This window comes from Prionailurus bengalensis, chromosome B1, assembly GCF_016509475.1.
Source record: "Prionailurus bengalensis isolate Pbe53 chromosome B1, Fcat_Pben_1.1_paternal_pri, whole genome shotgun sequence".
Taxonomy (NCBI): Eukaryota; Metazoa; Chordata; class Mammalia; order Carnivora; family Felidae; genus Prionailurus; species Prionailurus bengalensis.
In genome coordinates this window covers 102,886,101-102,911,674 of record NC_057344.1, presented here as the reverse complement: position 1 = coordinate 102,911,674, position 25,574 = coordinate 102,886,101, and the positions used below count along the sequence as shown (strand labels likewise).

At 41.2% G+C, this 25,574-nt stretch overlaps 1 protein-coding gene across 3 annotated transcripts in view; it reads right to left on the bottom strand.

The window, feature by feature from the left end:
- Positions 1–24,045, bottom strand: part of TRPC3 (transient receptor potential cation channel subfamily C member 3) — a 74,080-nt gene extending 50,035 nt beyond the window's left edge. Inside the window, exons 1-2 of one of the 3 annotated variants that reach the window (XM_043569230.1) lie at positions 23,411–24,045; positions 5,516–6,287 (exon numbers count right to left, since the gene is read on the bottom strand). In XM_043569230.1, the coding sequence (XP_043425165.1) occupies positions 5,516–6,287; positions 23,411–23,637 (999 nt within the window). In that variant the 5' untranslated portion in view covers positions 23,638–24,045. The remainder of the gene's footprint in view (positions 1–5,515; positions 6,288–23,410) is intronic. The other 2 variants (XM_043569213.1, XM_043569223.1) reach the window with 2 other exon arrangements.
- Positions 24,046–25,574: the final 1,529 nt, after the last annotated feature.

Here is a 25,574-nt window from a genome sequence, read left to right as displayed (position 1 = left end):
GTAATCTTAGGATAGCAGTGTTTCTGGGCTTCCCAAAATCCTACTGAAAAAAAAAAAAAAAGACATGAAGAATTTGAATTTTTTCCCTCAAATACACAATTGATTTCATGGGCAAAAATCACATCACCAACTAAAAGAAGAAAGACTATTTAAAGGCTACATAGACTATAATAGTTTCCATTTCAGATATCAGAAATTCAGATAAGGAACAGTTACAGTTAATCCTTTTCCCCTAATAAGAGAATAAAATGAATAAAACTTCAATCTTTGGTTTCCATTCAAGTTGGTACCATGCAACTGATAAAATTAATAAAACGTTCAGTCTCTGGTTTCTATGCAGAATGTCAGTTAAATATCCATCTGACTTTCATTCCTGAAAGACTAATGAAATATTTTATTATAGCACCCAAAAGTATTAAATCCATGTCTGTTTCCATATAAAGCTTCCCTTTTAACACATTTTTTTTTTAGATGAAATTTCCTCATGTTACTCTTCAGTTCAGACTGTTCTATAAGATTTGGAGCAACATTGGATGACCATTTCTTCACTGATCAGAAAAAAGAGAGACTATTTCAATGCTTGAAGAAATTTAATAACTGCTTCTGTAGTAATACATAAATCATAATTCATTGTTTTTAAAAATCATAATCTGGGCTGGGTGGCTCAGTCAGTTAAGTATCTGACTTTGGCTCAGGTCACGATCTCAGTTCTAATTCATACTTTCTGGGTCGGAGCCCTGCGTGTCTCTCTGTCAGCACAGAGCCCACTTGGGATCCTCTGTCTCCCGCTCTCTGTCAAAAATAAACATTAATTTTTTTGTAAATCATAATCTATAAACTGTCTCATCTTAAAGTCGTGTGGTTTGTTCACATCCACTGAAACATCACTCAAGAAACAAAAACTGGTAATCATACAAGTTGCAAAAACAACACTTTGTCTTCCTAACAATGTCAACATTTCCTGCTCGAAGAAGTGTATTGCCCAAGTGCGGAAAATAATCACAGCTGGAGATAATGAGAATTTCTTTTATTGTGGTCATGGGATACCACTTCATCAATGTATGTGGGGATCCCAGGGAAAGATGGAGGGCTCCAGCTAAAGACAGCTTTTCTCAGTTGCAAAGGAAACTAGCAACAGTCTGCACTGCACCACAAGGTGACTATTTTAGTTCTACCACGAGGGTCTGTCTCATGTTCCTTCACAACTCAGACCATTTGTCTGACTGCATTTTCTAGTAATTTTCTCTTAGTTCTGCTTAATCATGCTCATCATGCCACTCTTCCAATACCATGGCTCTCCACAAAGTTACCAGATGGCCCTGCTACTTTCTTTACAGAGCGGGAACTCAAAACCCTGAGGACCTGCTCAAGCCAGGGGAAAAACAATGATGCTTGGTCCCTGTGGCAGCCTGTCTACAGATTTCAGCACACTTATTTTAATGTTTGTAGTTATCATCTCAATCCCTTTTTATCCTTAAAAGAACAATTGAGGGGCGCCTGGGTAGATCAGTCAGTTAAGTGTCTGACTTCAGCTCAGGTCATGATCTTGCAGTTCATGAGTTTGAGCCTCATGTCAGTCTCTGTGCTGACAGCTCAGAGTCTGCAGCCTGCTTCAGATTCTGGGTCTCCCTCTCTCTCTGCCCCTTCCCACCTCACATTCTGTCTCTGTCTCTGGAAAAAAATGGATAAACTTTAAAATTTTTTTTGAAATAAAACAAAAATTGAAATTCAACTCTAAGCAGGCTTTGTTCTATCAGATCCTTTCCCTAATAACAAAAGGAGCAGGCTAGTGTAGTGCTTAAAAGCAGAAATCTGAATCCAGATTTACTGGGTTCAAATACTTCTTCCACCACTTATTAGCTGTAGGATCCTGTGGGATTTACTTAGTTTCTCTGATGAGAATAAGCCAACCTAATATTGCTGCTAGGAGGATTAATTGCTTAGAGCATGCTACACATGAGGTACTATAAAAATACATCCATGTTATCAGGTACAGCACGTTAGATAGAATATCTAGGTCTGGGACCCAAGGCACCTAAATCTAGGCTTAGCAGATGGGTCCTTGGCTATAGCTTTTGTTTTCTCATTTGTAAAATAAGAGGTCTATACAACCAGCTGACTCCTAGAGTATCATCCTGCTTTTTGCTGTAGTGGTTTTGGTTATATTTATTTACCTCTTCCTCACAGCCCTACTATGATGTAAATTAAAATTGCTTTTCTAATTTAAAGAGAAGAAAACTGAGGCACAAGGAAGGCAAATGCCCTCTTTTTAAAAAAAAAATAAAGTGCATTATTGACTCAGAATTAAGAAATTTCACTTTGCATTCTCACAGCTTAATAAATGACTAGCTTCCTTGCCACTGACATTTGGAGGATTAGACCTAGAGTCCATTCTGTCCAATATTCTGTTTCTCAGAATAGCTTCAGACATCATTTACACATCCAAACTATTTCCTTAATAACCTGTCACCAAGCCGTCCTCCATTAATTTATCTAAATCTATATCCTAGAATTTTCAACCTCTCGGGGGTAATGACCTTCATATGTTTTCAGCACCATGCCTCCTGCATTCTTCAAAGAACTTTGGAAACTGCACACTGGCTAAGAACCTTCTCGGATGCACCTAAGTGATGGCGATTTGAGGGGTGAGATGCTAGATCTTACAGGCCATTGATAAGATAAAATAGATACAGGTGTCTAAAAAGGAAAAAAAAATCACCTCTTTTTCACTAGGGAACATATTTTTTAATTTCAAGGCTAGTATTTCATCTCATATTTTGAACTCTTTCTCTATGGAAAGAATACAGTGAACATAGGGCAAATCAGGTTATCTGTTTGCCTCAGAAATGAGCTTCACTTCGACTGCCCTTTCCAAGCTGAGTCTCTGGGTCAGCACCGTGAAAGCACTATTTTCTCTGTCTAAAGCCCTGACTGATGGACAGGAGCGTGGGATGAGAGGGCACAGAGATGAAAGGAAAGCAGGTACTAAAGGAATAACAAGGACAGGCAGGAACAGGGAAGAAAAGCAACCTTTAGTCTGGAGGAAGACTTGTCGTCCTTAGAAACTGTAACTTCTGAGGAACCATCTATATTCAGGGTCAGAGAGGGTTATGCTACACGAGTACTTTCTGTACAGATCAGAAAAAGGAACTGTGAGATTCAGATGATCTTTGCAGATCCTTAGACACTTGGCAGCTTCATGGACGCCCTCTTTAACTCAGTAGTATTTTCTCCTGTTTTTGCCTCTTGTAACATTTTCCCACATTTGAAAGGTTATCAGAGGTGACTCTTTAAGTGAGGGTAAAGGAGATTCAAAGTATCATCAATACAGACCTAGCCAGCTTCAGGAAAAAATATGAACAACAAATTTTTTAATTATCACTTCACGAAGGTGACTTCTCTACACAGAATTGCAAACACTAGCCTCTTTTATAAATTATTAAAGCATAATATTAGAAAAAATTCCCTTTTGTAGAATCTCTTTTACAGATCTTCAATATATATCAAGCAAAATGCAAAAAAAAAAAAAAAAAAACCAAAAAAACAAAAACAAAAAAACCCCACAAGGTTTTGATGAGATTTGAAATAGTGGCTAATTTAGAATTACATTTTTTATTACTTTGTCAAAATAGTGATATTTACAACTATTTAACCTTGATGCTTTTCTATTTTCTCTAAACAGAATTTGAAATTTTCCATTTTCTCTGAGTCCTGTCTAAAAGAATAACTCATCTTGACTCCAAGGAAATTCATCTTTTCAAATATCACGTAATGAATCTCTTCAAAGAGAGTAAATATAAAGTGATATTTATTTTTCCACATTTTCCAAAATTTTTATAATAAACATGTAGCTTTTATATCAGAAAAATTTTTAATGGAATAACAAAATTATACTTAAGGTCAGAGATCCACCAGGACAAGATGAGGGTTTATGATTAGGTAATTTGGTATGTATGGAAAAGGAAACATACAAACAAAAAAAACATGCAAAACTTTCCTACCATTTTTTAACATCTTTTTTTAAAAAAACATTTTTTTTTTTAGAGCAGGTTTAGGTTCACAATAAAATTAGGAGGAAGGTACAGAGGCCTCCCACATTATCAAATCTCTCACCAAAGTGGTACATGTCTTATAATTGATAGATCTTCATGGACACATTGTAATCATACAAAGTCCATAGTTCATATTAGCGTTCTGTCTTGGAATTGTACATGCTATCAGTTTGGATAAATGTATAATGACATGTATCCATCACCACGGTATCATACAGATTATTTTCACTGCCCTAAAAATCCTCTGTACTCCACTTATTTATTCCTCCTCTCCACTAACCCCTAGCAACACCAATCTTGTTACTGTCTCCACAGTTTTGCCTTTACCAGAATGTCATATAGTTGGAATCATATACTATGTAGCCTTTTCAGATTGGCTCCTTTCACTTAATGATATGCATTTAAATTTCCTCCATGTCCTTTCATGGCTTAATAGCTCATTTCTTTGTCCTAAACCATTTTCTTGCAACCCCTTAACTTGAATTATATTGCTAGTTGCATTTGTGTAAACCTCACGTAAGTATGAAAAACTGTAATAAGATCTGAAAGACAGAATAATCACTTTCTGTGATCTGACACCACGCTACAAAGAAGATTAACTCAGCATCCAGAAAATAATTTAAGGAATTGATGTCTACAATAATCTTCTTAGGTGGACAACGGGAGACAAGAACCTGCTGAAAAACACACTGACTTTCACCAGAACCATGAAATCTCCTTGTGCCCCAGATTTAATACATAGAACCGTCCAAAACCCATAGGAGGATGTAGTAATTGAATAAAAGATTAAAATATTCTATCATTAATTTTTTATAAAAAATAATACCACTTAACTGGAAACAATGTTCAGAAAAAAGGCTCATTCATTAAAAAAAAAAAAAATCCGTTAATGCAAAACACTTTGCTATCCTTGTATTTCTGGGTTGACCTGAGGTCTATGGCTCACCACTCTGAATATACAGTTGTGGATTTCAGGAGAGACATTTTTGTCATATTAATAAAATTATTTTAATCATATTCCACATTAGTCTTCTTTCTACCTACAGGCATATACAGATGTTTGGGCCAATAAACAGTACATGCAAAACCAATATCACTTCAGTGTCGTGTGGCACCATAGCACTAACTATAAAAGAGGAAGGATACGGGAGGAAAAAAGTCACACCAAATTCCTCCTCTAATCAAAGGGGAGAAGTCTTGCGTTCCACTTAATGCTCACCCACACAGAGCAGCACCATAACTATAGCTCTCAGATCCAGTATATACCCATCCCCAAAGCAAATTTATCACGGCACCATGTTTAGAGGTGGAAATCATCGGTCATTTCTGAATGACATCCCAGTCCCTTGTGATTTTAAATCCACTGGGCAAAACTGATTCCAGAGCAGACTATGGAAGCCATCTGGCAGCAGCCAGGAAGTGGATGAGCATGCAGGGTCGCCAGGGTGGAGCACAGAGCTTACCTTGAACTCCTTCTCTATGTTGGCCAGCTTGGCCAACTCATTGCTGAGCTCCAAGGCGGTGAGCACTGGGTCCTCGCTAGACAAGGACAGGTACGCTGGGCTGGCCAGCCCCTTGTAGGCATTGATCCTCGAGCGTGAGTGGCTGAAAGAGTCGTGCCTCTGCTTCTCCATGCAATCTCCGCATTTGCAAAAATAGTCGTGTGGCCGCTCGATCCTGGCACCCTTCATCAGTAGCATATGCACCACCTCGTACTTCTGGCAGTGCGCCGCCAGGATGATGGGCGTGATGTCGGGAGAGAAGCGTGTGCCGTCCTCGTCGTAAGCATAGAAGTCGTCGTCCTGCAGCTCCTGCTCACAGGGGCTCAGGGTCAGGCGCTTGCTGGCTGCGAAGCCGGGGTGGTTGAGGATAGCTTCCACGATGCGCACGTAGCCCTTGCTGATGGCAAGCAGCAGGGCGTCGCCGATTCGTGCCAGGTTTTCCTTCTTGAGCAGCAGCTCTGTCACCTCCAGGTGCTCGTTGCCCACGGCCAGCTGCAGCGCGTTCTGGCCCATGTAGTCCACGCAGTTGACGTTCAATGTCTTGGACTCCTCTAGCATCTTGCGCACCACGGGGATGTTGCCGTACTCGGCAGCGTCGAGGAAGCGCTCTTCCTCAGCTGTGAGGCTGGTACCCCGGTCATTGAACATGAAAGCGGGGCCCCGGACGGCCTGGCGCCGGCCCTTCTCCCGCATCACTGTCTTGCGCCTCAGAGATGGGCTTCCCTCCATGGACCTAATCAGCAGCAATGAAAAACAACTGTAGACTATTAGGGCATAGTGCTTCCTCCTCATACCTCGCCCTTCTCAAGTACACAGCACCTACAGCAGACCTGTGACCTGCGGGCAGCTCCGTAAGTTGCTAAGCAACGTGCCTGAAATTTACACCTGTACCTAATATGGGCTGCTTGAACCCAGAGAGGAGTTGGCAGCCTATCACAACGAGGGTTCCTGTTCAGTAGAACATGGCATTCAGAAGAAACAATAATATAAACAATTTCCAGACATTTGTGCCTCCCTTGAGACCCTGGTACAGGTGGAACTCATTGGACCTTGTATAAATAACTGTACTGGTCCTAAAAGTCTTGAAAATGAAGGCCTAGCAGGTTCTTGGCACCAAAGCACTAGACTTTAAGGCTAAAGAAAGTAAATTTTTCAAGAATTAGGCCAGAAGAATCCTCTCAAGTCATTGCATATTTTTAACTAAATAAAATAATTGACAGGGGAATAAAAGCCTACTATTTAGGCCAAGGATCTTTCAGGATCTTTGTTATCTTTTTCTCTTAAGGGTATCCTGTCCCCACCCCCCCCCCAAAAAAAAAAACGAGATTCATTTTTTTTCAATGACACAGGCAAAATTTAGCAATTATAAAATTAAAGCATCAATCTAAAACTTATTTTGTTGAAAACGTCTGTGACTTTGTAATAAGAGCCGTTAATTACCAATACTATATAATTGCCTGTTTGAACTAAAAGGAGATGGTATGATTTATGGTTTAAAAATAACTACTATTATTTTATGAATAAAGCAACTGGGCACTAATAGTATATCCAGAACAATGTGTACAAAATCCAAATACCAACCACATTTGTTGAGACTTAGTTGCACTATGAAAATGATCTCATTAATTGATGTGTACAGTGACTGAGTTCACATTGTGATTTCTGTGATGCTGGGTAAATTCATTTCTTCGGACTTCCTTACCCCAGGTGTAAAATGGAAATTTACAAAGTACTTCAGAGTTTTCTCATGAGCACATAAACAAAAATCTTTTTTAGAAGTTCCAAGTCTCTGAAAAATGATGCTAAACAATATAATTTTTAACATTGTGATTACTTTTAATGTTTCAGTGGCTATTATTCTAAGTACAAATTTACATCTTTACCCAGCTCTAACATTCTTGCTGACTGAAATTCTTATGATCGACTTCCTTTAAAATATCTGTAATTTTTGTTTTCTGTATGAGTTGCACCAAAAGTACCAGTTAAAACTCTTTCCACATTATCCACTTTTAAGGCAAATAAGAATGACAAGTTAAAAGTGAATGGCTGGGGAAAAAAGGATTTCTTTCTATAATATATATTCCAGAAATACTTTCCACCATTGATAAAACAGTATTCACAGAGTCAGGGGTTGAAAACTAACTAGCGAGGACTCTATTCTCCCTGGGAGTCTGGAGGTGGACTTTAGGGAACAGGAGAACTCAGAGGCATCTACCAGCCCCTACTCAATTCTCACTTCTGCCGGCCTCAAACTAAGAGAGAAACACAGAAGGCACCAGCAGATGTTTCCCATATGGAGACCAAAGGAATGTGGCCAGGCAAACCTGGGACTACACAGGTGACATATCCAAAGAGGTCCGGAGAGGCTTGTTAACTCCAAGGGCAAGAGGGCTATGACTGGCACCCCGTTCTAACTGCTCAACTAGTGTCAGGTGATCAACTTTTAAAAATTAAATAAATATAGCATTTTTATACACACACCTTTATAAATTTACACATTTATGTACACATATGTATATACATACATATATATGTATTTGTAGCAATTTCTAGAAAGCAATACAAGAGGCTTTTAACCATAGTTATACTGGGCTCTGAGCAGTGGAACTGAGGAGCCATAGGGGAAGGGAGATTTTTGCTTTTCACTTATACCCTTCTGCACTTTTGGAATAGTTTTAACCACAGTTTGACTATTTTTACTAAAAAATAAAATTCATTTTTTGATGCTTATTTTAACCCCTTAGTTGACAAAAATTTTTAAGTAAATGTACATATTGGCAACCATTGCATTATAATCTTTCTGAAGCTAAATAAATGCCATATTAGTGGGATATGGATGTATGTTGTGTAGGGTAGCATGCAGAGTGAGGTTGTGAGTGTGTGGTGTGTGTGTAGGAGACAAGGAAGTGCAAAGCTGGGTGTGGGGGTGTTGTGTGTATATATGTGTGTGTCTGTGTGTGTTGGTATGATGATGATTTTTAGGTGGACAAGAACTGGGAAATAGCATTCACTGAACTGCATGGAAGAAAACTTTGTTTCAAGATCAAACTATGACAAGGGTTTTAAACAAATCTTGTAAAAACTGTCATTGTAGTAGTTGAGTATGTTTTATTACTATTAATGGTACTGACTTCATTGGGTTAATATTTATACTATGAAGCTACAAACTGGAACTCTTCAAATGTCTAGAATCTCCATACGGTATAAAAGATGAATTCTGCGCTTACCAACGACAATGTATTGACATTTTCTATAATACAGAATATATATGCAGAGTATATATGTCTGAAGAATTCCAATCTCTACTCAGGTTATCGTTGGGGAAATAAACGCATTATTAAAGTGCTACCTCTTAATGGAAAGGTCTCTTTATTTAGTGATTGCTATCTAAAAAGAAAATCACCTATAAAAACCCCACCTTTTCTCCCCAAAGAGTTGATGTGAAAATACCAGAATATGATTCTTCAATGAATTTTTCTTTGCATTGCTTTGTACTCGAAAGTTTTTTTCTTAGAATTTCTCCCTCTTTAAGAACCAGTATCTCTATATTGTATATTTGAGCTGAAACGTGGGATTTTAGTACTATACAACACAAGTCACATGAGTCATTTTGATGTTGTCTTTAAAACATTCTAACACTGAGTTAAGTGTGAAGTCATATTTCTGAATTAGAACAAATTATACGGCTATTTCAAAATAAAAGAGCTGATCTAATGCTACTTCATGGTAAATCCACATAGCAAGTATCTTTCTTTCTTTCTTTTTTTAACTTTTCTTACAGTATTAAGACAAGCTTAATCTGGAATGATAGAATGGTATGAGCCACATTGAATGCAACTCATCCACAATTCATAAACATGGCTCCAATCTCAGCTAGTTTTGACAGGGCATCTCCTCTAGCATGAGAAATAAGGAAGAAATGTGGGTGAATGGAAGAGAATGCTTCACTTTAGTAATACTAACACTAAAATCATTTTTCTAGACATTTCCTACCTTCGGATCCCCACCCAATGGCCTGACTCATTCAGCACTGCAAGGGTACATTGTGCAGGGCCTTCTTTCTTGTAAAAGCATTGGAGTACCACTGACCTAAACCAGATGCTTTACAAGTCCCTGTGCAAGCTCAGGCTGATAGGGATGGCTGGTAATATCTGACTGCTATGGACTGAATTGTGTCCTCACACAAATCCATATGTTTAAGCTCGAACCCCAGTGTGATGTCATTTGGGGATGAGGCCTTTGGGAGGTTTGGAAGGTAATTATGATTAGATGAGATTATGAAGGCAGAGTCCTCATGATGGGATCAGTGCCCTTGTAGGAAGAAATAACAGAGAGGGTTGCCTGGATGACTCAGTTGGTTAAGGCTTTGACTTTGGTTCAGGTCATGATCTCACAGTTTCTGGGTTTGGACCCCATGTCAGGTTCTGTGCTGACAGCTCGGAGCCTGGAGCCTGCTTCGGATTCTGTGTACCTCTCTCTCTCTTTGCCTCTCTCTCTCTCTCTCTCATAAACATTAAAGAAGAAGCAGAAGCAGAAGCAGAAGAAACAGAGAGCTCTCACATTCTTTCCTTCCCTCACTCTCTCCCTACCTCAAGCCAGAAGAGAGAACTCTCACTAGAACCTGACCATACTGGCACCATGATCTTGGACTGCCAACTTCCAGAACCATAAGAAAAAAAAAAACACTTCTGTTGTTTAAGCCACCCAGTCTATAGTACTTTGTTGATAGCTCACGCTGAGTAAGACGGTGACGATACATCTTAAGGAAAAAAAAATTTTTTTCATCCTTTATGAAAGAAATTTTGGGTTCTTGTTACTTCTCCAAACACTTAAGCAAATAAAAAGTTCTTTCTAAAAAATATTTTGGTGTATCCAAAGGCAACCCTTTGCTCCATTCCATTCAGAGGCAAAAATACAAGTAATACTCCTCAGGTTTCATAACTTTGACATCATCTGACTTCAAACAGTGTTTCTCTAAGTGAGGGCCACCCACCCCAGGATCACTTGGAGCTCCTATTAAAATGCAGATTGCTAGGCCTCATTTTAGATGAACTAAATCAGAATCTTTCAGGGGCGTGGCTCTGGAATATATATTTTAAATGAGCATTCTTTGCAATTCCTATGCACAGTAAAGGTTGGGAACCTAAAAACATAAAAACAATGACATTATCCTGGATCAACGACCCCAGACTATGAGGCCTTTTAAACATCTGTCACACTGGCCCTGCCAAAAGCAAAGCTGAAACAACACATGTGAGCAGTGGAGCCTGAGGGACAAATGGCCTTACATGCATTTAGGTTCCCTATGTTTTACTAACATGTAACATTTCATGTCCAGGAAGCAAGTCACATGAATCACAGCAAATAAAAAGCCTGTAAAATGCCTCACCAGTGACCATTTAATGTCATGCCCTTGCCTGTTTCAAGGATTTATATTTTTAAAAGGTTACTAGGCCTTCTTCAAAACTACACTTAACAGGTTAAAGAGGTTGTCCATTATTGTATCCATTTACTATAGTCATCCTAGAATTGTATATTAATAGGCCTCTCTCTCCAGATGAGTTTGCTTCCTCTACTCTAGTAATGTATAAACTGTATATAACCCTTGCCTTTTTTTCTTTTTTCTTTTTCTTCTTTCTTTCTTTCTTTCTTTCTTTCTTTTGCCCAGGAAATCTAGTAATTTAGTTTAGATCTAAAAGTTCTCAGTGACCATCACTATTCTACCCCAGATTTTTGGTACAGTCTTTCCCTTCCTCCTACATGATTTTTCATATTGATATAAAATGAATTATCCTATGTACCATGTGTTTTAAAGCTACTATATGGTTATATTAATTCTTTTTTAAAAAATAAAGTATTAATAAATACTCCCTCATATTGTGCACATATTCTTGGATGGTCAGGTCATGCTTTATTTCTCATTATCTAGTGACCCACAGGGAGTAAGTATTCAATAAATATCTGTTCCACTGAGTTTCCAAATCTCCTTCCAGGCTCTGTCCTCTCCTTTGACCTCATATCCCATATGTACAATTATGTATCCCCTGGTCACTCTAAAATGTCCCACCTCACCCTCTCCCTTAACCAGCACCCCCTCCTAACATTTGCATCTCAGGCTGGTTATTCAGGTTTAACAATTTTAAGGTCATCTATGACTCACCATCTTGATGTTCTCAGAGTTCTGAAGCTTTTCCTTTGATATTTATTGAGTACTTACCCCCTGTGGGTCACTAGATAATGTACTGGACCCTCCCTTCCAATTCTCATTGTCAGCACCATCTTCCAGATCTTTAACCAATCATATTTGGATTATCACAACAGCTTTCCAACAGAGATGGCATGAGGGAAGGCTACTACTAAACTTTACTGGGTACTTGGTGTGTATATATATATATATATATATCATACATATATATATGTTTTTGTACGCTATCATATTTAATTCTCATAACAATGTTATGAAGCAGGTATTATTTCCCTTTCATAGATAAGAAAACTGAGATTTAGAAAAATTGCCCATGGTAATACACATAGAAAAATGCAGATCTGGGCTTCAACTTGAGGTCTGTCTGACTCCAGATTCTTTCCAGTACCACATGCTGTTCTTGATTTTCTTCCTTGTACGCCACAGCCATCCCAGCATCTTGCTCTTTTTAAACTCTGCTTTTACTCTCACACTTCTCTTAGACAAGAACAGCAAACAAAATAGAATTCTCCAGTTGACTTTCAAGGATGCTGACTAGTCAACCTTGTTTTCCTTGCTCCTCAGATTCATTCTTCACTGTCCTATAAACATATTATCGTGCTTATTTCTATACTATCAAGGGTATTTCTATACCATCAAGGGTATTTTTGGAAATATTAGCAAGGTGCTTTTCTCTTTTGTCTTTCCAAAAACAGTGTCCTCACCCTGGTTGACCTTACTGTGGGGATAGCAGGGGAGGTGGAGGGGTGTGAGTGGTTAGAGTTAGGTGCCTATGTTTAGGGAAGAAGTAGAGAGCACAAATTTTAGAGGAGTGCAAAGAGAAATATCAAGGTAATTTTCAGCTTTTTGCAGGAAAAAGAGGAGTTTTCATGCAGAATTTAGGAAAAAGAGAAATTGTCTTGAGGAAGGATTTTCTCTGTTCCTTTATTTCTCTAATCAGTTCTGAAGGAACCTGATCAGAGAATGCTCTCATCAGGCAGACAAGATAGTTCTTCCACTTTTGACAGCAAAGCTATGATACTTCCTGTCCTGACAGAAGAAAGAAATAATAGAGGGGAAGGAAAAGTTAAGATGTGGATCCAAGAAAGTGAAGAACCACTGAAGGCAGGAGATCTGGGACAGCCCAGCCTGATTAAGTAGGGAATGGTGTGGGCTTTCTCAAGCTACCCTCAGTTCCCCTGTGGTGCAACCCGGCACTGAGAACCAGAGAGCCTGCTCCCAGACTAGGACACCACTAGTGCTGTAAGCTCTATTAGAGCTCTGTAGCTCATGGGAGCTAAACTGAAACCATATACACCAAGGAGCATATCTGGGTTATAACAAAGGCAAGTTACCAAGATCAAGTTATTTTCACTGACAAGCAGCACCCGAGCAGACAATGAACATTGCCCAGAGACCAGAAGCATCAGACAACTCTTTCTTTCCTCAAGGGAACACATAAGCTCCCTTCCCCAGTGCCCAGGTGCTACAGAGGAAGCAGGAGGGTGGCTGTTTGAGATTCTGAGTTATTTTATCCAAGTGAGAGGCTATTTATTAAAAAGAAAAATCACTTTATCATATCAAACTAGGATCAATGACATTGGCTTCACAGCATCTCTACAGAATGCCCTCAACTAAGAGTGTATACATAAACCATAAAGAGACCATGCCCCCTTGTAGGGATTGGGAGGAAGAATTAGTAAGAAAATGTCCCTTAGATATAAGCTCAGGGCACAAGGAGACATTGTTAGTTGACTTAATCCCTGTGATAATTTAGAGCAAGTCTTCCCTCTTGTTAACTCACATAACTGCTTAATTGATTAATTAACTTAATTAATTTATTGATTGCTTAATTCACTTGTGGAATGAGAATAAGTATCTGTTTAGCAAGCAAAACAAAAACAAAAACAAAATTATAAAAAACTAATTTAAACCACACATTGGACAATTGGTTCATTTTTTTTCCTCTCCTGGTCAGCAGGTAGGAGACTCAAGGGAAAGACCTGTTACAGGTAGATTATAGGAGCTGCTCATCCAAGTTGTTCTGGTTTCTTGACCCTGCTACACCTACACTTCTAAAACAAACAAAAGGCTGTTCTTTTTGTTTCTATCCTTAGGCCTACTCACATTTCTGCCCAATTGATCCAACGTCTATAGACAAAGAGATTCAGACAGAATGGTAAGTAACTTCCTCAAGGTCACTAAAGGATAAAGAAGAGAGCTCAGAGGTCCTCTCCCAGGCTTTTTATTCTCTACCATGCTATCTCCAGGGAATAAGAAAAATATGAATAAAGGTTGCAAATCAAAATAACATTATTAAAATGTATGCTTAGTTTATGTTTGGGAACATTTGGGTTCTATAAAGAACAGCTTCAAAAATTGCTCTTTGGATTGAATCACAATCTCTTTAGCACTCATCAACAAATGAACATTATTAAAGAAGTCAAATACTTTACTGAAATAAAGAAACAGTCAACTACTCAATCCATCTAGCAAGGAAGCAAGCAGAGTAATAACACCATCAATGTGAGCCAAAGCAATGAGAATAACACCCAAGTTGTTTTGACTAAGCAGTTCACCACACTGAAGAAAGTGAATGTGCCAACCAGCCAGGATCCAGTCTGTAATTCTGTGAAGGCCAAGAAGAGCAGAAGGAGCCACAGAAGATAAGTAGTGAGAAAAGCTCAGAGAGGGAGGGAAAGTGTTAGAGAGCAACCACCATGCCACAGTGTCGGGGGTGGTGATAATTGGAAGTGATGATGAGGGCGGGAAGCAGCAGGCACTGACAAAGGACAAGAAAGCCAGAGAGGAAAAGTCAAAAAGTAGACAAACCCCATAGTCCCCCTGGCAAGCAGGCAGCTGTCAGTCAATGTCCTGCCTCCAGAGACACTCAACATCTACATAGCACGGTTTACGAGTGAGTGTGCTAGCAAGGAGGAAAGGGCGTCTCACAAACAGCCTCAAGAGTGTCACCAAAAACACGTTTTGAAAATCTCTTAATATACGTATTTGTAGAGGGCAAGAAGTGGAGTGGGAGATACTCTGAACTTCAGTAGCCCCCAGGGGCACCAGTACTCAAGGCTAGAGGAAGGCAGCCCCATCTGTTCAACTGTTTGGTAGACAGGGTCCAGGGACGGGCAGTCCCAGGCCCCACACCGCCTACTGCTGAGCCCACATCTACTGACATCACAAACAGCTCAATAACATATTATCACAGTAGCAACCAAACCAACAAGATGAGGAGCTCCATTTAAGAAACAGGAAAGCACAGCTTTCACTTCTAAGGATTCTCATTGCAGGCAAAAATTAATAGGTAGCAATTCCAGCACTTACAAGTCTGGAGAGATATCTAGGTCTCCACAGTAATTAATTTCCTGACAGTTTCTGTTGGCCTGTGCTATATTCAGAATACTCTAGGTATGAGTTTAATAAATCTATTAGACAATGCTAATTTGGGTATATGCCCTAATCGCTAAGTCAGAGACAAGAAGCTGTTGTATATTTAAGGAGGGAAGCTCCAATCTCCTCTCTTTGTCACCTTCCCAGTCATCCTTCTCATGAAAGCTCTTTGCCAGACCCCTCAACAGCTAAAACCAGAAAAACAAAAAGGCCATTTAACAGTGTGTTCCTTCCTCTAGAAGTTCAGTGCAGGCAGAGGTGAAGACCCCTAATCATTGCCTGCATGATTTGATAATACTTCTAAACGCATGTGCCTTCTGGAACTTAGATGCTTCTGCTTCCAGGAACTATATTTTGTGTATAACTCTGTTAGCTGTTAAACTGACTCTTACTTTGTTTTGTGATTGTCTGCTTTCATGCCTGGCTCTTCAGTAACATCTGTAAGAGCAGAGACTGCCTTTCTTTATCTATAAAGAGATAAATGCCTGGCTTTTAGTACATGGCTGGTGAGTATCCATCTATCGGAGCCATGACTGCACAGATGCATGAGTGCTTAAACCCCCTGACTGAATACCCAGGGGACAAACAATCTTCTCCTCCAGGCTAAAGAAAACCTTTGGTTACACACGATAATGTACAGAAATAGTGGTGGAGGAGAATTAGAATAATTTTCTTATTAAAAAAAGTAATGAATAATACAAAATAATAATCAGAAGTTAAAGTAAACAATTATTCTTTCAAAGCAGATTTCTGCTTTATCACATTTAATTCTTAGTGATACCACAAAAAGTATCTGATGAACTCCACATCTCTTGATTTTGATATTAAAATTATGTTTGTAAGGATAATATGGGGGCACACCAAGGATAAAACTTAGAATTGATAACCTCTAATAATGAAGCTTATCTATAAAAATAAACTCTTTCACAATACTCTCTAAAACTAATGTTTATTATTTCAGGAACATTAAATGACAATGAAATTAGAATTCAAATGAATTCAATGTATAATTGAACAGGAATTGAGATAAAACAAACTCAATAATAAAATCAAAAACTTCTACTGACCCAAGAGAAGTTCATATTTGGCTATTTAAATATATTAGATGCTATTAGATGTATTATATTATATTTATTATTATTCTATACATAGCTTTATATATATATAACATAAACATAAATAATATATATTATATATGTAGACCTTTAATATTACTAGAAGCAAGGGATCTGGTTTTCTATCACTATCATCTATATCCTAAGTCAAAAATCTGAGGTTTTTGGATGCTTGCTCCTGCCTCATCACCCTCAACCTACTTTTCAGCAGAGAACCCATATGCATCAGTACTATTTGACAAAACGTAATCAGAAATGCAAAACTGGTATAGAATATTAGCATTGCCATGCCCTTTCCTTAATGGGTCATATACTTGTGGACACTTAAACCTCATTTTTTAAAAAGGTCTAAGACCAAATCCGTACTGTCAACTATTATTTGAATAGTGCAAAGAGGGAAAGTTTTATTTTTTAATAGGGGATTTTTTTTATGACTAGGTAACTGTAGACAAACATCCTTGACCTAGATGCTAAATTAAAGACAAAACACTATCATAATCCTAAATATTCTCATAAAGTCACTGCTGAGCCCCATATGCACAAGTGTGAGGTTGTCCACCCATGGTTCACAACTCCAGATCTTCTATCTGGGGCCAGACTCCTACATGCTCACCCTGCAGAGACCACTAATCTGTTTCCCCTGCCAGACTTCTACTGCGCAGTGTTGATAAGGAAGACTGTTGGTCAAGAAAAGAGCCTTCCGCCTCAGAAGACTGCTAAGCAGCCATTCACCATTACCCGAGCATGCCACCCCCCCCCCCCAGGAGGCAATCTCAATCCTGAGGCAAGAAATTCAAAGTATTCCTTCCTACCAAGAGCCTAGTAGCCCAATAAAAACTGGTTTCTTCCTCCCGTTATATTTCTTGTGGTGTTTTATTTCCTACCTTCAAATGTGGTAAGGATTTATGGGATTGTAGGCAAAGGCAAAGCTCAAAGGTTAAGAATACTGAGAGAGAGAGGAGGGGTGGGGAGAGAGAGAACAGACAGACATTTGTTATCCTAGGGCAGTAATAAAAAAATCCCTAAAATTCTAACTCCACCATAAAATGATGCTCCAGTCCTAGTCTAGGATCCTCTCACCACTTTGATAATAAGAAAGAGAAAACCATAAATGATATTTGGCAGGAGGTCAATTACATCTTGAGATATTCTTTCCTCCTTTTTGTTTCCATTCTTAGTCCTCCTACTTAGCTTACAAACTTTCTCAAGTTGATCGGCCATCAGCAGTCAAATTGAAATGATGAACTAATTGGATCTCATAAATGAATTAATACTAATTAGTAGTGTCCTGTGTCATTCCTCCCAGGAGTAAATGCATTTTTAAATTTCTCTGAGGAAGAGAAAAAAGCTGAACCCAAAGGAGGCCAAGGTGTGAACAGCACAGTGCTAAGAGCCTAGAGATTTCAAATGACCTGGGGCTGCTATGAATTAGAGGTCACACTTCAGCTTCAGTTTCTCAATTTGTAAAAGAAAAGACCGGGTTAGATAAAATCCTTTGCAACTCAAAAGTTCTATTTTTTTTCCAAAATATTCTATATTAGTTAAATTCAGGAAGTGTGGTGCTAAGATGACTTTAGGTGGGGGAGTTCAGATGACCTTCACATCACACTGTATAGGTTACCAACTATGCCATCTGCCCAATAAAATCAGACATGATTAAGAATATTCTTCCTTCTGCAATCTTGGCCTGTTAATAGCACAGTTTTCATTGGGGCTTAAAAAACACATGAGACACAATTATAGGGATATTTGGTTTCAAGATGATGGAACAAAGGCCTCTCTTCCCCTTTCTCCTCTCCAAAATTACCCCCTTAAATATCAAGGAAAACAAAGAAAAGTAACACAAATTTCATCTTCCATGGAACTGGAAGACACTCGTAGCATCTCCAACTACACAATGCATGAAGTTGGAAAGAAGATGAGTTGGAAGAAAAGGAAATGATTTAGTGGGGATAAGGAAGGTCCAACCAGAGTGCCTATAACAAGAAGCAAGCTAATCCACTCTGCTTGATGCCAGAAAAGCCCAGAAATGGAAGACAAAAGAAATACCAGCAAGTAGAGATGAGGCAGGAGCCCAAAATAGGGGGATTTGGCTGAAAGTCTATATACAGAGTAGGTAGAAACTCTTTCCCCAGATTTCTACCCCCTTACAGATATGATCAAGTGACAACCCTCACCCCTGTAATAAAGATAGGATGTGAAATCTCCAGAAATAGAAATAGAGAGCTCTAAATGTGGGGATACCAGGCCCAAGGGAGGGCAGGCACTAAGAACAGGGGATCCCTTCCCAGTTCCAGCATGAAGTATTATATAAACACAAATTGCTGCTTTTGTTGGGACACACTTTTGGCAGCACTTTCTCTGAAGAAAAACTAAACAGAATCTTCTTTTCCAGAAGTCTTTCTTTTTTTAAAGATAACACCACTGAGAAATCTAATGATTTTGTGCACATGTTAATTTCAACAAGAATTGATTTGTCTTTCTTTTATTAAACATTTTTAAAATTTGTATTTATTTTTGAGAGAGAGAGAGACAGAGGATGAGCAAGGGAGGGGCAAAGAAAGGGGGAGACACAGAATCTGAAGCAGGCTCCAGGCTCTGAGCTGTCAGCACAGAGCCCCACGTGGGGCTCGGACTCACGGACCACAAGATCATGACCTGAAATGAAGTCAGACGCTCAACCGACTGAGACACCAGGCACCCTGAGAAAATCCTTTTTAAACTTCATTGTATTTTTAAGAATAATTAAGTATTTTGATGTCGAACTTTCTATTTAATTAATGATAACCATATTTTTAAAATATATTTTTAATGTTTATTTATTTGGGGGGGAGGGGCAGAGAGAGAAGGAGACACAGAATCCGAAGCAGGCTCCAGGCTCTGAGCTGTCCACACAGAGCCCGACACAGGTCTTGAACCCATGAACCATGATCATGACCTGAGACAAAGTTGGACACTTAGCCAACTAAGCCACCCTGGTGCCCTGATTCTTCTTTCTTAAAGTAGACTCATCAGGTGCCTAGGTGGCTCAGTCAGTTAAGTGTCTGTTGATTTCAGCTCAGGTCATGATTTTACGGTTTGTGGGATCCAGCCCTGCATCGGGCACTGCACTGCCAGCAAGGAGCCTGCTTGGGATTCTCTGTCTCTCTCTCCCAATTTCTCTCTCTCTCTCTCTCTCTCTCTCTCTCTGCCCCTCCCCCACTCATGCTCTTTCTCTCAAAATAAATAAACTTAAAAAAAATAAAAGGTGACTCATAAATTTCTCTCTTGATTTATCAAGTACTTTCCAACTGTGAATCAATTCTTCCCTTTTCTTGAAACTGTTCTTTCTAAGCATCCTTGCCTTAGTACCCACCTTATCCTTCATCTTCTTCTGTGTCCTCTATTTGCTACTCTTTCTCTCCACTCTCTAAATAACAACAAAAATTCCCTCAGAATAGGGAGTCAAGAGCTCTCTTTGTTTCTCTCTCCACACTTTCTTTGGGTAATATATACTCCCATCAGCCAGTAGATTCTCAAATTCTCTCAAGCTTTAAACTTGTATTTCCATCTTCCTGCTTGACACCTCTATCAGAATTATCTGAAAAATCAGGCCCTCCTCTTTGTTCTTTTCTTTTCAACAATGACATCAATGATCTTAGTTATCTAGGTCAAAATCACCAAGTCATCTCTGACCCTGCCTTCTCTTTAAACCCTTGTGGGCAGTTAGTTGCTTATTTCCATAGATGCTCTGTGTATTCTCTCTTCCAACCTCTCCCCCTTTCCATCGCCCTAGTACTACACTATTACAGATCCTAATCTCAGCCAGCCTGAACGGTTATGGTAGCCCCCTAATTTATTTATTCACATTCTGTCAACTGCCACTACAATCCATTCTGCTCTCAGACTGGCTTTAATCAAATTGCCGCTGCTTTGTAATCATTAGTGGCTCCCTTTTGCCTCCTCCTGGCAAGATCCTTATATTAATGCCCAAACCAATGCATCCAGCTAAATCTCACTGCTCACCTACACATCCTATATGTTCTTTAAAAAAAATTTTTTTAAGTGTTTATTCATTTTTGAAAGACAGAATGTGAGCAGGGGAGGGACAGAGAAAGGCAGCGGGAGACACAGAATCTGAAGCAGACTCCAGGCTCTGAGCCATCAACACAGAGCCAGACGTGGGGCTTGAACTCACGAATCATGAGATCCTGACCTGAGCCGAAGTCAGACGCTTAACCAACTGAGCCACCCAGGAGCCCCGACATATTCTATGTTCTAACCAAATTCAATTAATATTCCTCAGACATGCCTAGCATTTTGAGGGGAGAGCTTCAATTAATTTATCATTCTGTCTCTGTCTCCTATCTTTCAAGGCCCATAAAGGTTTCCTTGATTTCTGACTTTACATAGTGGGTCTCTCCTTTACACTTGATCCTTCATAGTTCCACCCTTGTGTGTATGTTTTTATGGTGCTTATTTTACTCTAATTCATAATAGCTCATGCCCAGTTTCATTTCCATCTCTCCTTCATGAAATTTTAAACTCTTTGAATGCAGAAAAATTGTCATACTCATCTTTGGGGCTTGCCGTACCTAACCTGCAGTTTGCACATGCAAATGCTTAAGAAATGTTTTTGAATCTGGGGCGCCTGGATGGTTCAGTCGGCTAAGTGTCCGACTCTTGGTTTTGGCTCAGATCTTGATCTCACAGTTTGTGAGTTTGAGCCCCACATCAAACTCATGCATCAAACCACATGGGATTCTCTCCCTCTCCTTCTCTCTCTGCCCCTCCCTGCTCATGCGTTCTCTCTCTCTCGCTGAAATAAATAAATAAGCTTTAAAAAAAAGAAATGATTTTGAATCGAAACTCATGAGAAGTACCTTCATATACCTTTTTGGAGTTTCATCAGATATTTAATAGCTAAGACTGAAAATGAGGTAATCTTGCCAATGACATACTACTTGCTCCTAGGTTTGCAAACAACTGGGATAAAGAAAGTCTTGGTTTGAATGAATAGTTGAATCAAGAGTTCTATCAAAGGACTTTTAAAATTTCTTGTTAGTAATGTAACAGATGACATTCTTTCTCCTAAGTCAGTCTGTTTAAAACTCCCAGATGGAACACTGGAGCATGGAGCAGTGAAATGAGCAACAGGATTACCCTGAGGAATCTTTTTGGTCAAAGTGAGACTCTATCCTGAGCATCCTGGCTGAATTTTAAATTCAGCTGCTCTATTCTGCCTACTGAAAATGACCCTGGGGCTTTGAGAGACTGGTTGTCCTGCTCCAGTGCCAACATAGGGTTGCTGTGTTTGCTTTCTGAGCTGTTACATTCTTGCCATATTCTACTTGAAGGTGGAATAAAGAGCTGATTTCTGCTACAGATATCAAACTAGTGCCTGATGTTACAAAATGACAGGACTCAGACATGGAGAGCTTGCTGCCCTACCTCTCAAAGAAACATTTATTGTGTCCTTAAAATGACTGGGTCTTCTCAACTGCTTTACAAAGTAAACACACTACCACGTTTACTTGTTGAATTATGTAAAGTCAGAAAATGGGGGGAAAATGTTCTAATAGGAAAAAAAAAGTCTACAGTGGAACTTGCTTCAGTGCTTTGTGTAATTGGCCTCAAATTTCAAAAGGCAAAGTGAGTAATCTCTGCTCCACCCTACTTTCTCAGATTAGAGTGCTGTGGTGTCCATTTAGTGTGGATTTAAGGTAAAAGAAAAATAAATAATCAAGAAATTGGTAAAAGGAAAAACAGACAATGTCTTAAAATCTTAGGGAGGCTGGGAAGCGAGCTGGCAGGGCTTTAATCCCTCACGATATACCTTCCTTCCATTTCCTGGACCATTTCCTCTCCAGGCTAATCTTCAGCAGTAATTGAACCACATCAGGATGCGTCGCTCATTTTAAATCAGAACCCTTTCCTAGGCGATCTACTCCTAGCCACTGACTCTGGGTTTTATAGGCAAATCCGGCAGGGCCAGGAGCAGGCTCTGAGCAAGCAGAGCAATGCGAGATTAGGTCGGTCTGGAGGTCGCCACGGAGGCCTGGGACCAGGGATGTGGCAGCTCGAGGGCGGCAGGGGGCACTGCATAACCTCGGTCCCCTCACGTAGCCCGTTACCCGTCTTACCCCACCCAGACGGTTAGGGCTGCCCGCCACGTCTGACCTCAAGTTCTCTACCTAGGTCTGTGCGTTTTTCCTAAAAAAGACAGTAAGCCCTGTGGCACGCCCAACGTGTGGGACACGAGAAATGCCATGGACCCTATAAAACTAAGCACTCTCTTTTGCATCCTCTCTGCGTCTCGTAGCTGCTAAGGATGTCTCCAAGATCTGGAAATTAAGAAAAGTTGCTCTTTCTCACACACTACAGTGTCGGCATTTATCTTCCTTTAAAAAGAAAACAACTACTGACCCCGGGCCGCCTGGGAACTACAGCCAAAGTTGTCATTAAACGGTTCCTGCGGCTGCCCTGCGCCCACTCTCCCGTGGGGATTTGGCTTCAGTATGCCCCCAACTGTGAATGGACCGTCGAGAAACGGGGCGACCCGGCAAACCTACACTCACACTGCGTAGAGCACACCTTCCTTCCCTTCCCTTCCCTTCTCCCCGCTGCCCTGCCCGGGCCTCAGACGGCGGAGAGCTTCGCTGGGGACACGGGTTCCCAGGGTGGTTCCACGCTGAGAAGCTGGGGGGGGAGGGGGTCGGAGTTCGAGGGCGCGCCTGGCTTTGTGCAGACCTTCCCATTCTCCGACTTCCTAGGGTAAGCTCGGGGTGCATCTGCTGAGGGGTCCTAGCCTATGGGGCAGTAGTGCTTGTGTAGGAGAGGACGTGTCTGTTTGCTGGAAATTGAGTCTGGCGTCCGTGCTGTCCGTCCACGGGGCCGTTCCGTGCGCTTGAGCCGGGACAGAGCTCCAGCCACGCCTTCAGCGGCCCCCAAGTCCCTCCACAAAGCAGAACCAAGGGGACGAGCCCCGGACCGAGGTCCGCACCCCTACATCGCCCCGAACAGAACTGCCGTGCCGTGCCGTGCCGCGCCGGGAGGCGTTTTGGGGTCCCAGGCACTTCGCGGGTTGGCCGGGAGCGCGCCTTCCCGCCCCCCACCCCCTGCCGCCCCGCCGGGCACTGCCCTCCCCAGGCGCGGGCCGCGGGCGGGCCGGGTACTCACATGTCCAGCCCGGGGGAGAAGCGCTGCGGGCAGTAGCTGTGCGCTTCCCGCTGTGAGGGCGCCGAGCGCGGCTCCAGCCCCCCGTTGACGCCCCTCCAGCCCCGCCGGCGGCGCTGCGGCTCCGAGCCTTCGTCCTCACCCTCCTCCTCCTCCTCCTCTTCCTCCTCCTCCGGCGCGGGGAAGGTCACCCTCGCTTGCTCCTTGCACTTCCTGACCTTGGTGGACATCGCGCCCGCCGCGGTCGGAGCGCGGGGATGCCGGCTGCCCGCCGCCGCCGCCGCCGCCGCCGCCGCCGCCGCGCGGTCTGGCCGCGGCACCCCTTCCCCGCCGCCGGCCCCTCCGGCAGCCCCCGGCAGCCCCGGGCGGGAAATCTGCAGGAGAGAACGGCGCGGGGGGACGCCGAGCAGTCAGAGGCGGGAGCCAAAACCCAGTCGCCGCCGCCGCCGCCCACCATGAAACCGTGGGAGCGGGCGCCGCGGCTGTGGCTGCGAGGAGGAAGCCCGGGGCCGAGTGGGGCGCTGGTGCTGGAGAAGGCTCTCCCGCCCGGCGGCCGCGGCGGCGGTGCCTCCCCCGAGCCCGGCTCCCGTCTCCGACAGCATCACTTGCTAGGACACTAACGTTACTCTGGGTGAAGGACAGAGAGGGAGGGAGGGGGAGAGGGAGGGAGAGCAGGAGGAGAATCAGTTCCTAACCGGACAGAGAGAGCTGGAGAGGAAACCAGACCAGCAGGTAGGGAGCGAGGAAATCAGAGAAACTTCCCTCCCTATTCCCCCATTTCTCTGCCAGGGGATTCAGAGCCCCTTTCCGTTTACAGAAGCAAGTTTCCTAAGGGAGAGAAAAGGGACTCATCTGGCTTGCTGTTAATTTTTCTGCAGTCGTATTTACCCAGTTCAACTCCAAATATTTTTCAGCAAACATCCCTTGTTCATTGCGTTACTCTAAGCCTTAGTTGAACCTGCAGAGGTTTGAGTACGTTTCCTTGAGTGCCTTTGTACCCCAAGAACGGTAATGTTTAAATGTGCACGGTGCTTCAGGTTTGTTTGTGTGTGTGTTTTTAATGAATCTCAAAACCATCTGACAAGATTTATTTACTTTCCAAGAAATATTCAGCAAAATTTAAAGTCTTCTTTTGAAAAGTTAAAAAACAGTACTAAATAAAACAAAAAATTTTCATTTTAAAAGTCAAAAGCAGTATTTTTTTTTCTCTGGGAAAAAAGACTCATGGAATTTTAGTCAAAAGGAGACTTAAGGATCAAAGAATTTATCCCTTGTTTTAGAAATAAGAAAACTGAGGCCTAGAAAGACTGAGTAAACTAGTCACGGTAGGTAGTTTAGTGAGAAAACTCAGATTAGACTGAGTGTATTTCCAAGGCTCTCTATTGCCTTAAATATGCAGATTTCAATCAGGTCCAACTTGGAAGAATCACAAAAATACCAGACATGCTATGATGAGATAAAATAAGATATTCATTTTTAACTATATTCAATTATATTGTGTTTTTTCCAGGAGCAATTCTTCCCCCAAATTAACTAAAAACACAAATAAGGAAGTGTAGCTCTTTTGAATTTAATTCTTAAAAGTAAATATAATATTGTATGTTTTATTAAGTTGATAATAAATCTATGTTTAAGGAAACAATTATATTTATTTGTACATCTGAGACAGAAAATACAAGTATGTATTGTCTAATGCTTTACAATTGGAAGCACCTTTCCCACATGAGCACATGTAGAAGTGGGAGTATGCAAATCTTCACAATGTAAATCCCATCTCTGAAATATCCCAGAAGCAGGACTGCTCTCTGCACCCCAGTACCACTGCCTCAGTTCAGGCTCCCATCTACCTCCCTGCTATCCGTATGCAACCTTCCTCTCTTCATACCATTTCATTCTCCAAGCTATTACACAGACCATGCTCACAGCAAGTCTGATCGTGACTTGTCTCTGTAAAAGTCTCTGGTGGCTTCCCACTGCTTTCAGGTTAAAATCCAAATTTGGCATGCCCAGCCCTCCGTGGTCTGACCCTATTTCTTCACTCTCTCCTGGAACCCTCCCTCATACACATCCTAACTCCAATTACCCAGGACATCTCACTTACCATCCACATTCTAGACACTTCTCATTCCCCTGCCTTTGTCTGTGGTACTCCTGTCACTGAAATGTC